At 45.3% G+C, this 15,591-nt stretch overlaps 1 protein-coding gene across 3 annotated transcripts in view; it reads right to left on the bottom strand.

Moving 5' to 3' along the window:
* Positions 1–7,240: 7,240 nt before the first annotated feature.
* EXTL3 (exostosin like glycosyltransferase 3) overlaps positions 7,241–15,591 on the bottom strand; it is a 126,042-nt gene continuing 117,691 nt past the window's right edge. For all 3 annotated transcript variants that reach the window (XM_082842624.1, XM_082842623.1, XM_082842625.1), the window contains exon 7: positions 7,241–10,272. In XM_082842624.1, coding sequence (XP_082698750.1) covers positions 10,063–10,272 — 210 coding nt within the window. In that variant the 3' untranslated portion in view covers positions 7,241–10,062. The remainder of the gene's footprint in view (positions 10,273–15,591) is intronic.

The raw sequence follows: 15,591 nt of genomic DNA, 5'->3' as shown, positions 1-15,591 counted from the left end.
TCAATGAGGTATCACTGCACACCTACTAGGATGGCAATAATTTTTAAATTATTAATTACAAAACAAAACAAGTAATGGAAAGGATGTGGAGACACTGAACCCTTGTGCACTGCTGGTGGAAATGTTAAATGGTACAGCTGCTGTGGAAACTGTTGGCAGTTCCCCCAAAAATTAAACGTTGAGTTACCATATCCAACAATTCCACTGATCAGTATATACACAAAAGAATTGAAAGCAGGGACTCAAACATGTTTGTACATCCATGTCCATAACGGTACTTATGATGGCCAAAATGTGGAAGTAACCCAAGTATCCTTCAACAGGTGAATGGACAAAATATTTTATGCCATAACTATACACGCACAATGAAATATTGTCCAGCCGTAAAAAAGAATGAAATTCTGATACATGCTACAACATGGATGAACCTTGAAAACATGCTATATAAAATAAGCCAGACAAAAAAGACTTAATACTCTATGATTCCGTTTAAATGAATATCCAGAATAGGGAAATCCATAGACACAAAATAGAGGTTATCAGGAGCTGAAAGGAAGGGGGAATGAGAGTTACTGTCTAATGGGCACAGACTTTCTGTTTGGGAAGACAAAAAAGTTCTGGAAATAGCTAGTGGTGATGGTTACACATTGTGAATATACTTAATAATGCCACTGAATTGTACACTTAACAGTGGCTAAAATGCCACATTTAAATTGAAGTTAGAACACATCCTCTCACCATACACAAAAATAAACTCAAAATGGCTTAAAGACTTAAACATAAGACATGACACCATAAAGCTCCTAGAAGAGAACACAGGCAAAACATTTTCTGACATAAATTGTACCAATGTTTTCCTGGGTCACTCTACCAAAGCAATACAAATAAAAGCAAAAATAAACAAATGGGACCTAATCAAACTTACGAGCTTTTTGCACAGCAAAAGAAACCATTAAAAAACCAAAAAGACAACCTACAGAATGGGAGAAAATATTTGCAAATGATGCAACCAACAAGGGCTTAATTTCCAAAATACACAAACAGCTCATAAAACTCAACAACAAAAAAACAAACAACCCAATTGAAAAATGAGCAGAAGACCTAAATAGACATTTCTCCAAAGAAGAAATACAAATGGCCAATAGGCACAAGATGCTCAACATCACTAGAGAAACGCAAATCAAAACTACAGTGAGGTATCACCTCACACCAGTCAGAATGGCCATCATTAAAAAATCTACAAATAACAAATGCTGGAGAAAGTGTGGAGAAAAGGGAACCCTCCTACACTGTTGGTGGGAATGTAAGTTGGTGCAGCCACTGTGGAAAAAAGTATGGTGGTTCCTCAGAAAACTAAAAATAGAGTTACCATATGACCCATCAATCCCACTCCTAGGCATATATCAAGACAAAACTCTAATCCAAAAAGATACATGCACCCCTATGTTCACAGCAGCACTATTCACAATAGGCAAGACATGGAAACAACCTAAATGTCCATCAACAGATGAGTGGATAAAGAAGACGTGGTACATATGTACGTTGGAATATTACTCAGCCATAAAAAAGAACAAAATAATGCCATTTGCAGCAACATGGATGCAATTAGAGATTACCATACTAAGTGAAGTAAGTCAGAAACACAAATACCACATGATATCACATACATGGAATCTAAAATATGACACAAATGAACCTATCTGCGAAACAGAAGCAAACTCAGAACAGGCTGGTGGTTGCCAAGGGGGAGGGACTTGGGGGAGGGATGGAGTGGGAGGTGGGGTTAGCAGATGTAAGCTTTTATATAGAGAATGGATAAACAAAGTCCTACTGTATAGCACAGAGAACTATATTCAGTATCCTATGATAAACCATAATGGAAAATATTTTTTAAAAGAATGTGTATGTATGTACATATACATATGTATGTATGAATCACTTTGCTGTATAGCAGAAATTAACACAACATTGTAAATCAGCTACACTTCAATTTTTTTTAATTTTTAAAAAGTGGCTAAAATGGTCATTTTAAGTTCTGTGTAATTTACAAGAATTTTTTTTTTAATTGTCAATTCCAGCAGGATAGAAAATCATTTTTTTTTTAGAAAAAAAATTGACAAACTAATTCTAAAATTTATATAGAGAAATACAAAGTAACTATAATATCCAAAGCAATTTTGAGAAAGATGATCAAGTTGTAGAACTTATACTACTTTATTTCAAGACAAACAAGAAAGCTACATTAATTCAGACAATCTGGTACTAGTAACAAATCAGCATGACAGGAAAGAGAGCTCAGAATACCCACACTTATACAGTCATTACGTTGTCAACAAAGGCCCAACCAATTCAGTGGAGAAAGGAAATTCTTTTTAACAAATGGTGCTGAAACAACTAGATATTCATGTGCAAAAAAAAAAAAAAAGAGAGAAAGAAAAGAAAGAAAGAGGACTTCCTTGGTGGTGCAGTGGTTAAGAATCCACCTGCCAATGCAGGGGACACGGGTTCGTGCCCTGGTCTGGGGAGATCCCACATGCAGCGGAGCAACTAAGCCCGTGCACCGCAACTACTGAGCCTGCGCTCTAGAACCCTCAAGCCGCAACTACTGAGCCCACGTGCCACAACTACTGAAGCCCATGCGCCTAGAGCCCGTGCTCCACAACAAGAGAAGCCACCGCAATGAGAAGCCCGTGCACCGCAAACGAAGAGTAGCCCCCCCTCGCCGCAATTAGAGAAAGCCCGCACACAACAATGAAGACCCAAGGCAGCCAAAAATAAATAAATAAATAATTTTTAAAAAAAAGAATAGAACTCTGACCACTACCACACACCACACACAAATATTAACTTGAGATGCAGCCTAGACCATACAGCTTTTAGTGGAAAAATTAAAAGAATATCTTCATGACTTTGGGTAAGCACAGGGTTCTTGAGTCACAGAAAGCAATGACAAAAAAGAAAAAAGTTCTAAATTAGATCTCATCAAAATGAAAAGCTTCTGCTCAGCACACGATACCATAAAGAAAATGGATAGGCAACCCCCAAATTGGGGAAAATATTTACAGCACATACATCTGACAATGGACTAGTATCCAGGGTAAACAATTCCCACAACTCAACAATAAAAAGAAAAACAATACATCCATACAGTGGAATATTATTCAGCAATAAAAAAGAAATGAACTGGCTTCCCTGGTGGCGCAGTGGTTGAGAGTCGGCCTGCCGATGCGGGGGACGCGGGTTCGTGCCCCGGTCCGGGAGGATCCCGCGTGCTGTGGAGCGGCTGGGCCCGTGGGCCGTGGCCGCTGGGCCTGCGCGTCCGGAGCCTGTGCTCCGCGACAGGAGGGGCCACAACAGTGAGAGGCCCGCGTACCGCCAAGGAAAAAAAAAAAAAAAATGAACTATCAAACCACAGAAAGATGGAGGAACCTTAAATGCATATTGCTAAATGAAGGAAGCCAACCTGAAAAGCCTATATATTGTATGATTTTTAACTGGCATATGACATGACATTCTGGAAAAGGCAAAACTAAAAAAGACAGTAAAAAAGAACAGTGGTTGCCAATGGTTGGAGAGAGGAATGGGTGGGACACAAAGGACTTTTAGGAAAGTGAAACTGTTCTATAGATACTGTAAGTGGATACAGGTCATTATACTTTTGTCAACTCCCATAAGAATATGCTGCACAAATAATGAAGCCTAACATAAGCTATGACTTTAATATGTCAATACTGGCTTATCAATTGTAATAAATGTACCACACTAATGCAAGGGGAAAATGGGGGAGGACAAACTGTACTTTTCACTCAATTTTCCTCTAAACCTAAAACTGCTCAAAAAAATTAAAAATGTTTGTCACACGGTGTGTGGGATGTTAGTTCCCCGGCCAGGGGTTGAACCCGGGACATGGCAGTGAAAGCACTCAGTCCTAACCACTAGACCACCAGGGAATTCCCAAAAATATATTTTTTAAATAAAGCAATGATAAAAAAAGAAGACAAACCAAAACAAAGTTTAATGGGCAAAAATTTCACAAAGGAAATACATATAAATGGAGTAAGCACATGAAAAGGTACTTATCATTAGTCATCAGGAAAATGCGAATTCAAACTACGAGATACCATTACTCACCAACCAGAATGGCTAAAACGACAAGGCCTGACACCACCATTGGCGAGGCTGGCGAGGATGTAGAGCAACTGAAACACAAAATTATTGGTGGGAATACGAATGAGTACGATCACTATGGAAAAAGGTCTGGCAGTTTCTTATAAAACTAAACGTGTATCCCTACCTTATCACACAACAATTATACGCCTAGGTATTTACCCGAGAGAAAAACATAAATCCACAAGAAGACTTGCACGTGAACGTTCTTAGCAGTTTTATTCATAACAGCCAAAAACTGGAAACATCTCCAGTGCCTATCAAGAGAATGGACAAATGTTGTTAATCAAGGGAATACCTCTCTCAATAAAAGGAACAAATTACTAATACGTGCAACACTGGATGAATCTCAGAAACACACTTGAGTTTCTAGAAGCCTTGCACAAAAGAGTAAAAATTGTATGACACTATTTATATGAAATTCTAGGAACAGGAAAACTAATCCAAGGTGAAAGAATAAATCACTGTGGGGTGGAGGTGGAGATTGACTAGGAATGAACATGAGGAAACATCCTGGGTTTGACAGAAATGCTCTGTATCTTGATGGGGTTGGTTACACAAGTGTATGCATTTGTCAAAAGTCAAGAGAAAGTACACTTAAGATTTGTGCATTTCAATGTATAAATTTAATATGGAAATTTTACATTAAACACATAGAAACTAATATTGACCTCCAGTTAATGATGTGTGTGCTTATGTATTTAGAGGGAAGTGTATTAATGCCAGTAATTATATACTTAGAAATGCACCAAAAATAGGATGGATAAAAGGGATAAAAAAAAGAATAGAAGAATAAAAAAATGGATAGAGGAATGAATCTATAGATAGCTTTATAAAGCAAGTGTAGTAAAATGACTGTTAGCTATACAGGTTTACAGTATAAAAATTATTTAAACTTCCCTGTACATTTGAAATTTTCCATAATTAAATATTAGGACCAATAGGTTAAATAAAATCTAAATAGATTAAATTCTCACATAACAACCCTACAATATGACCAAGATTCGTACTCTTTCGCAATATGAAGACAAGTGAAGAAGGATAAAACAATTTGCCTCATTAAAACAGGTCAAGAAACAGGTGAAATTAAACAGCAACCCAAGGCTGGTCCTAGTGCAAAGGCTTCCCACCGTACTTCATGATCTCTTCTGGAATCCATTCTGGGTGTTTAATTCTTCTTGCCATGCTCTCTTAACCCCCTTTGTCAATGAAGATTTAAATAATAAAAATAGTGAATATAATACTTCTTAGCTGTTGCGTGCCAACTTCCTGCCACACTCTGGTAATACCACGTTAGCTATATTCCCAAAGCACCATGGTACTGATTACTCTTCAGCTTGTTGCCAGCTATGATTTCTATGTGACCCCCCCCCCTTAATTTTGTCGTCAAATCATTTCATTCATCAAAAATCTATTTCGCAAGGAGGAAGAGAGGGAGGAAAAAAAACTGTTTAGCACTTAAGTGCTCTATTCTCAAGAGGCTTACAAGCTGGTGTGGGAAGCAGACCCATAACCATTACAGTGTGCGGTGAAGTAAGACAGGTCAGCTGCTGTAACAGGAGGTGGGCCAGGGGCGGTGGCGGCCGTTAGAGGGGGACAAGCAACTTCTGAGAAGGGAGGGTTTCTTGAAGGCAATGCTTCAGCTGAGCCTGGAATGAGCTGGAATGCAGAAAGTGCCACTAAGAAGTTTCCAGTATGTTACCCCAATGACAGTGCCTTTCTGTTGTGTGCCGAACAGTGGACTCTTCACGTTTATTAGGTTTACTTTCAACACATCTTCAAGACGTGGGCACACTCCTTGCCATTTTATGGATAAGAAGTTTAGAATATAACGTGCTCCCCGCCAGTTTAATGGGTGACCCAGGATCTGAACCCACAGAGTCTACTCCAGGGTCCATATCCTTAACCACAGCATTATCCTTCTTAACCACATTTTTGAAAATATGGTGGAATCTTCGATTTCAGTGACAATAACATCAACCGCTAACATTCACCACTTTGGCTTACCTTGCTAAGTCCAAGCCAGAACTAGCAGGAACAGAACCTAAGTTAGACATGTTATCTCTGTCTAGTACCACGCCCATCTCGACAGCCTCATGTCACTTCGTCTCTCTGGCCCCAGCACACGTGGTAACAAGGAGATGGATGGCTGCAAGAATAGGAGCCTGGCAGCTCCAACTCCAGACCAAGTAGGCATCCCCACCCGATATGACATCATCTTCCCCCCTCACCTGCCGCAAACCTACCGCATCAGTTGTCAACCCTAGTCTCGGAGTAACGCTGAACTGTGGGTCCCAGGCATTCTTAGGCTTGTTAGTACAAACCAAACTCCCAACTGCAGAACCCAGGAGAGGAGCACCCCCAACTCAGCTTTTCTCTGCCTTCCATCCTCCTTCCTGTCTCCATCCGTCTTCTCCAAGCCCGTGACTCGGTGCTCGCTCCCTGAGGATGGCTCTGACCCCACAGCTGAGCAGAAGCCAGACATCAAAAGGACAGTTATGCACCAACTAGATGCGGGAGCTTTCTGTGGCTCCTTGGAAGTCAGCAAACAACCCCCAGACCGACGGGGCCATTCGAAGCCAGCCCTCTCCTCTGGGCTGGGAACACGTACACTTGAGCTCCCCGGCACCACACCACACACACTGAAAAGCTACCGCGAAAAAGTAAAGGAGGCCAACACGTGCCACATGCCACCCCACATCCCGCTCAAACCAGTTCGGTGACACCTACGTTCCTCTCTGTGTAATCAAATGACTAATCCCAGAGACGGACGCAGACAAGGCTGCCGGCGTCCACGCACACTGACAGCATCAGCCGGGCTCAGGCACGCAGGCTGCTCCGGGACCAAATCACAGCGTACAGTCATGCTGGGAGGGGCCCGCTGGCCGTGCACGGGTGGCTCCTGGAACCGGGCAGGCACCTTCCCTCAGGCCACTCTAGCGTCCTGCAGAGGAAAACCACAAAAGACTTCCAAGCTTCATGAGTTAAAGTCTCCATTTTATTTCTTTTTTACAAAAAATCCAACGTAAGACCATTGTGCTCATGACTGGAAAAGGGGTGGGGCGGATGGACATGGCATGAGTATCAGAGAGCTTCCCCCTTCAAACGCCAGCACTGCAAACAGGAGCTCCCCGAGCACACACACAGGCAGGCCGCTCCTGAGGAGACCACTCCTGCACGCCCAGCACACGGGCCCTGGCTTGAGGTGCAGGCCACATAGGCAGAGGACACAGCACGGGTGCAAAAGCCCAGAAAGGCCTGATGAGCACCTTGGGGGCTCCCCCTCATTTGGGTGCCTCTCAGTGAAGAGCAAACTGGCCAGCTGGAGAGCAAAGACGTGCCGGGCCCTGGGAGCAAAGACAGCAACGGGGGTTCACGGGACAGCCGAGGAAGCCCACGTGCGCTGCAAGGCTGTCCCGTGCTCCAGGTGAGTCAATCAGGTGGTGCAGGTGACATCTGGGCTTCCCAAGGTGACCGATCGGCATCAAAGGCATTCGAAGCCTGGACCGGGGGCTCTACCTAACCCGCCTTGCAAAAAGCAGCGGCCATTCTCCAGAAGAACCAACCAGGCCTCCGAAAGCTCTCGCCACCCTCCCTCTCACCATGAGGAGCGTCCTTCACGAACGTGGCCAGTGTCCATCAGAGACTGCTGTCTGGAGTCCTTCAAGTCAGTGTCCTGTTCAGGTCCAAGTAGTGCCACCCTCGTCTGTGCTCAGACATCACCACCCCCCCCCCCCTACAGTGCCCTGTGACGTCCTCCACAGCCTCAGAGCACCAGTTGCTCTGGATCTGCCGCCAGTGCTCAGGGACCCCGCGCTCTGGCTCCAGTGCAGGGGATCCTGACACAGCTCCTTTCTCATCAGGCCCGCTCAGAGGCAGTCTAGGAGCTCCTCACATTAAGAGAGACAAGATAAAAATAGCAGCCACATTTATAGCTCAAAACACCACACTCTTTGGCTTCCCAAAGGGAAGAAGGCTACTGCTAAAAAGAATAAAGTCCAAGGTCAAAGAAGGGGGAGTTAGAAAGTTAGGAAGCAGGGGGTCTGGACCCCTTCGCTGGGCTGCTGAGCAGCAGAGCTCAATTTCCTAGGTAGCTGCCTCAGCAGGGGAACCACAGGAAGATGCCAGTGGGAATGTCCGGAGGACGGAGCCCTGGTCCTGTCCACCGACGGGGAGAGTCCCTTGGGTCAAGCGGCCCTACAGGTGGGTGTCACCCACAGGACAGAGCCTGGCTTCAAAATGATACTTGAAGAGAACCCATCTGGGGCAGGCAGGTCAGAGGAGGATGTGCCCCCTGGACACAGGAGCACAGGATGTCAAGGTCAGGGGAAGACGGAGCTGGCTTAAGGCATGTACGTGCCCAGGACAAGGCTGAGCCTTTGTTCAGTCAGTTGTGGGGAACCTCCTAGATTCGACTTCAGTGGAGGAAAGTCGGGACCAGAAATACGGTAGAGGCCACGGGCTAAATCCCTGCCAAAAGCCACTAACGCCCTCTTTGGTTCCCCTACTGCTGCCACCACCCCCAAAAAAAAAAAAAAAAAAATTAGCTTACTTTTATTTCAGCCCAGGAAATAGAAATTTAAACCCAGAGCGGAACGTGGTAATGTGGGGTGTGAATGCCTGTCTCAGGCTGGATTTGAGCTTAACCTAACAAATCCTATCCTCCCACCATTCTGACACATACCAAACCTCAGGGGGTCCCGGAACCAACCCGGCGTGAGGGATCCAATAACTACAGGATGTGGGTCCAGACAGGGGTCGGGGAAGGTGAATTTCACCAAGGTATTATCCCAAGGCAGGTGCCTTGCTGTGACTCCCCGGCCAGCCGGGTGGGGATCAGAGGATGCTCGTTTGCTCTGCGGCAGAGAGTAGGCCGACCTGCAACCACTCAGACCACACCTGAAGTGCAGCCCACCGGGCTTCTGTTCTCGTACATGAGAGAACCTGCAGGAAAGTCTGCAGCCAAAGCACAACATGTCTTTCAAAGGAGGGTCGAACAAGAAGAGCCATTTGGGGGTTTGTCTGCAGGTCTCGGTCCTTCCTCAGTCTTCTCTCCCAAACAGGGGGTAGGGAGAGAGCTGGGCTGAGAACCCAGACAGCACGACCCAGCGGGGAGTCCTCAAACCCACCAAGTCCTGCACAGGGAGGCTCCACTGCCCCCAAAGGTGCAGATCCCCATACCTCGAGCTACAGAGCCCTGGTTGGCAACAGGTACTATCTTGGGCAGGGCCCTGTAACAGGGCCACGCCCAGCCCTTTCTTGTTTCTGCACACAGATAGATGCCCCTGGGGAGGACGGAGATGATCTGTAAAGATGAGCCAGATACCAGAAGGCCAGGATCCATCTCCACCAAAATACAGACCACCGTGGTACGTCCCTCACTTTGTGAGATGGGCAGAAATGCCAAACTCCCCCTCAAATATATATATATATATATGTATATGTGAGTGTGTGTGCATATATACATATACACGCACATGTATATACACATATATGTGTATATATATACACATGTATATAAATAAGCCTCGAATGGCAAATCTGAAACTTTCTTTTTAAATAATAATAGTAGTTGTTAGTGAATTAAAAACCACAAACCAGCTGCCCTGGGCTTATGAACTGTGTGAGTGACTCTCCAGAGTCCCTGTGGCCCTCAGTGTAAGCTATCACCAGTGCCCTGTGTAGGGAGCCCTGGTGTCCTGGGACCAGGGCTCCGGCCAGTGTGGCTGATTTCAAGAGCAAGGCAGCTCTGTCCCTCCCACTCTCCCTGCCGGCTCTCCCAGCAGAGGGTCTGAGCCACCCACCCAGTGGGCATCCCTGAGGTCCTTCCACGTCTAGGGACCTCAGGAGCTGCCTCCCTCACTCTGCTCATCCTCTCCCATATGCGCAACGCCCCTAGATGAACTTGAAGCACTTGGTCTTGTCGTGGGGCAGGCGGGTCTTGAAGAGCACAGAGTCCACGCGGAACTGTGTGTACAGCAGGGGCATATAGCCGTACACCTTGACAAAGAAGTTGATACACTTGTGCCGCTCGTGAAAGTGGGAATCGTCGTGTGACAGAGCCTGAGGGCATCCTGGGCATCGGAAAGTCCACCGTGACGTCACCTGGGAGCGGGGAAGAAAGAGCACAAAGTGAGAACCACAGGTGCTGAGACAGAGACCCCAGAGCTTAACCAACCGATGCCTCCTCTTCCACGGTGACGACACCGAAGTCGATGGCTACACTCACTCAGAGCAAGTCGGGAGCCAGAGCCCAGGGCTCTCTTCCTGCCACGGACAGATCTACATTATTATTAAGGACACGCTTCCAAACGGCCTATACGTAACCAATATCAAAAGCCTTGAGGTGTTCAGTGGTGCTTATCTCAGTAACACTACTTCTACTATTTATCTTGGTTGCACAGCAAGATGTAGGTATGAAGTTGTTCATTTCATCAGTGTTTTTAATAGCAAACTACTGGAAAACTACCCATCAAAAGGGGATAGATAAATCATTATAAAATACTACATGTCCATTAAAAAAGATGTTTAAGAAAGTTATATTTAAAGACATGGAAAAGTGGTCATATTATAGTTTAGTGGTTATTATGATGATGAAATTCCAAGCAATTAGAAGAGTATGAAGAATAATACAACAGCTTCACTATCAACAACATGGCAGATTAAACAACATAAACCCCCCTGAGCACAGAATCCCTGAAAAGGCAGGATGAAATACAGAAACCGTCTCTTTAAATATATTGGCTGAGCTTATAATGAAGTAAGTCAAGTCCTCAGAAGCCAAAGTAATGAAAAGGCCTGAATCCAGCAAGACAGCCAGGAGCTCGGGTTTTCATGAGGCTGGAGCGCCCACAGTCAGGAAATCAGATTGGAGACTTTTTGAAACCCTGGGACCCAGTGGAAGGCCACAAGGGCAGGAGGCAAGCCCTGCAGAGAGAGGCGGTGAAGCAGCATTTCCTTCTCAGTCTGAGCTCTAAGTGGAGGAGGAAACATCCCCTCTGAGAAGCTGACAACCAGAAGCCGGCCCTCACACAGCTGAGGCGAGAATTATAACCCCCTGTGTGTCCTGAAAAGCCCCAACATGCTAATTTAGCTTAAATAGGTCTCAAGGAGGTAGTAAGCCAAGGCACATGGAAGAAGCAAGTACAGATCCTCTCAGACTCAGGCCTCAAAGAAGTGCTATCAGCAAAACCCCAAAGAATATGACGTCACAATCAAAAGTCACAAAAAAGGGGATGGGTCGCATGAAGGAGACTGCGGAAAGAAACAATAGAACCAGACCCCAAAACACTGCAAAACAGCAGAAATATCAGATAGGGACGGCAACAATAAATGTGTACCATATGTACAATAAAATTCTGAAAGATTACTCAAGGTTTGATGGAAGAAACAGGGACTATCAAAAAAATCCTTGTGGATATGAAAAAGAACCAAATAGGGACTTCCCTGGCGGTCCAGTGGTTAAGACTCTGCACTTCCCATGCAAGAGGCGCAGGTTCAATCCCTGGTCGGGGAAATAAGATCCCATATGCCGCATGGCACTGCTAAAAGAAAAAAATTAGAAAGAGAAGAAAGAACCAAATAGGACAACAGAATTGAAAAGCATATTAAACTTACTGTGGTCATCACCTCATGATGGTTTGTAACAAATCGTTATGTTGTACGCCTTATAAAGTGCTGTGCGTCAATTACATCTCAATAAAACTGGGGGGAAGTAAGTATACTGAATTAACTCAGATACTCAATGGATGGGTGAAGAGAAAATTAGTGACGAAAACTATACTAAAATTATTACCCAGAATGGAAAATATTGAAAAAAAGCTTTAAAGAAATATGAAAGCAAGATTAAGAGACATGGAAAGAGATACTGTATGATTCCATTTATATAAAGTTCAAAACTGATCCTGGAGCAGAAGACAGCCATCATTCTGGCAGCTGAGCACTCCTTCCTGCTCTGAGCGCCTCGCCCCAGCCTCCGGGGCCCAGCACATGCTCTGCCCTGCCCGCCCCCTGCTGCAGGCGCTCAGCCTCAGGTTCTGAGCCCCGGCAGACAGCCTCCGCCTCCGGGGTTTCCACTCCGTCGCTCCAGGCTGGGAGGGTTAGGCCGGGGAAGTGCGGGCAGATGCGGAAAGCAGGGAGGAGTGCAGAGTCGGGGCCAGGGCAGCAGAGACTACGGCAGAGCACGCCCCACCCCGACACCCTCCCGTCTCCTTCTGTGTCGGGCACTAAATGGTGCTTTGGAATCTTTTACCTGTTGTGCCCAGTTCTGCTCAAGCCCACTTGAGGAACATGTTTTGTATTTATCCTTGTTTACCAAAGACCAAACACTGGCTTGGAGGCAGTCTCCCTCCCCTGCCTCTCCAGTTAGTGAGAATCTGCGCGTAGATTGGTCTAGGCTTTTTATGTGTCTCAGCCACAGAGGAACTAAACCTCTGAGCTCTCCCTGGTCCAGCGATCCCTGCCAGGTGTAGGACCTTTGTAGAGAGCGTTCCTCTTCTAAGGGCTCATCGGGGAGCAGGTGTAACTTGTCCGGCCTCACTCCACGTGTGTAGCCTGTGCCCTGGGCCTGGACCAGTTACGCCGTCAGCAGGGAGATGCTCGGGCTCCAGCCAGCCTTGCTGCCCCAGAGAATCATGGAACGTGTTCCGAGAATATGGGGACTAAGAGTTCCCAACCCCAGGCCTGAGGGCGCAGCTCGCTCTCATGCGGCTCTGTGTTGTATTCTATGTTATTTTGCTACCCGATCATTCTAGTTTAAAAAAAAAAAAAAAAGACTCAGCAAAAATTATGGAAATCTGAATAAAGGATAAACCCTGGTAATATAAAATGTATCAATATTGATTCATTAATTGGGACAAATGTACCATACTAATGTAAGATGTTAATAATAGGGGAAACTATATGGGGGTATATGGGAATTCTGCACTGTCTTCGTAACTTCTATTTTAATATCAAGAGTTTATTTTAAAGGTAAGCCATAGTGTTTAGGGATACATACTTAGGTGATAAAAGTGTAAAGAAAAACAACAATGAAGTGGATACCATTAAAGATATGACAGTAACTGTATTCATCTCCTAGGGCTGTTGTAACAAACTACCACAAATTCAGTGACTTAAGAAACCAGAAATTTACTCTCTCACAGCTCTGGAGGCTGGAGTCTATAATCAAGGTGTCAGCTGGGCATCCTCTCTCTGAAGGCTGTAGGAAACAGCCTGCTCCATGCCCTTCTCTTAGTGCCTGCACTGCCGCAGCCCTTGGCCTTCCCTGGCTTGTAGATGATGCCCCATCATCACACAGCACTCTCCCCTCAAGCGTCTGTGCCTCTGTGTCTCTTCTTACAAGGACATCAGTCATCATGGACTGAGGGCCCACTGTACTCTACTATGACTTCATCTCAACTTGATTATATCTGCAAAGACCCTATTGCCAAATAAAGTCACATTCACACGTTAACAGGGGTTAGGACTTAAACATATCTTTTGGCGGGTCACAATAAACAGCCTGCCCTCTGGCCTCAAAAATGTTATGTCCTTCCTCTATGCAAAATACATTCATCCAGCATCTCTTAAAACTCTTAACCCATTCCAGGATCAACACTAAGTCCAAAATCTCATCCAAATACAATCAACTCAGTCCCAAATCTCTTTTAAATCGTCTAAATTGGATATGGTTAAGACTGTGGATATGGTCCATCCTGGGATAAAATTCCTCTCTATCTGTGGACACGTGAAACCTAGAGGACAATTATCTATCTCAAAAATGCAACGGTGGGACAGGCATAAGATAGACATTCTATTTCAAAAGAGAGAAACAGGGAAGAAAAAGAGGCCATGCATCCCGAACAAGTCAAAACCTCAGCAGGGCAAGTCCCCTTAGGTTTCAAGGCACGAGAGCAACCCTCTCTGTCCTCCTGGACTGGGGGTGCAGCAGCCCTCAGGAGGTGGCCCCGGCCTCCGGAGCCCAGCGGGTGTGGTCCTGCCTCTGGGCCACTGGTGACCGCAGCAGCCCCACCAGCCTCTGAGCCATTCTTCCCATCACCTGAAGCGAGTAACACATTCTCAGCCAACTAGCTCTATCGGCCCACTTCCTGCTGGTAGAATCCCAGGAGTTCCTTCTTTCAGTTCGCCCTGTCTCTGTCCCCTTCGGCTCAAGCTCGCAGTGGTCCTGATTTCTGGAAGCTGGAAGTCAGAAATCGAGGTGTTGTCAGGGCCACGTGCTGCTCTGTGAGGGGCCCAGGAGGAATCGGTTCTACGCCTTTCTCTCTGGGGTTCCTTGGCTCACACATCACTCGCATCTCTGCCTCACGTCACATGGGGTTCTCCCTGTGTGTGTGCCTCTGGGTCTCTTCACCTCTCATAACAGGACACCAGCCATACGATTAAGGGCTCACCCTACTCCAGTCTGACTTCGTTTCAACTTGACTGCGTTTGCAAAGACCCTATTTACAGTTAAGATTACATACACAAGTACTGGGATTAGGACTCAAACATATCTTTCTTTTTTTTTTGGCGGGGGGAGACACAATTCAACCCACAACAGTGATTAAAACTGGGGCTGAGGAAGGTTGAGATTGGGAAGGGGCATGCGGGAGCTTCTGGGGTCCTGACACCCCATGTTAAATGGGTTGTTTTATAATAATTAAGCTGTGCACTTAAATTTTATGCCTTTTTCTATATGAGCATTATATTTTACAACTTAAAAGTTTGAAAAAAATAAAGAAAATGAAGAAACAAGCAACCTGAAAATTTTTATAATCATTAAAGAAATTGAATCTATAGTTTAGTACCCTCCTACAAAAGACATGCAAAGCCCCAAAAGATGTCAAAGGTTGAGTTCTACCAAGCCTCCTAGAAAACACAATCCCAATTGTGCACAAACTCTTCCATAAAATAGAAAAAAAGGGGAACTTGCCCCAAACTCATATAATGAGACTAATTACAATTTTCATACCAAAACCAGAAATAAATAATACTAGAAAGGAACTTCCCTGGTAGAGCAGTGGTTAAGAATCCGCCTGCCAATGCAGGGGACACAGGTTTGATCCCTGGTCCAGGAAGATCCCACATGCTGCAGAGCAACGAAGCCCGTGCACCACAACTACTGAGCCTGCACTCTAGAGCCCGCGAGCCACAACTACTGAGCCCATGTGCCACAATTACTGAAGCCCGTGCACCTAGAACCCGTGCTCCACAACGAGAAGCAACCACAATGAGAAGCCCGCGCACCGCAACAAAGAGTAGCCCCCCACTTGCCGCAACTAGGGAAAGCCCACACACAGCAACGAAGACCCAATGCAACCAAAAATAAATAAATAAATTTTAAAAAATAATAATAATACTAGAAAGGAAAAATCACAGGCTCACTTACTCATGAACACGAATTCAAGTAATCCAAACAAAATACCAGAAAACCAAATCCAGAAA

This window comes from Leucopleurus acutus (genome assembly GCF_964270905.1).
Source record: "Leucopleurus acutus genome assembly, chromosome: 7".
In the NCBI taxonomy this organism is placed as follows: Eukaryota; Metazoa; Chordata; class Mammalia; order Artiodactyla; family Delphinidae; genus Leucopleurus; species Leucopleurus acutus.
This window is presented reverse-complemented; position numbering and strand designations above follow the sequence as displayed.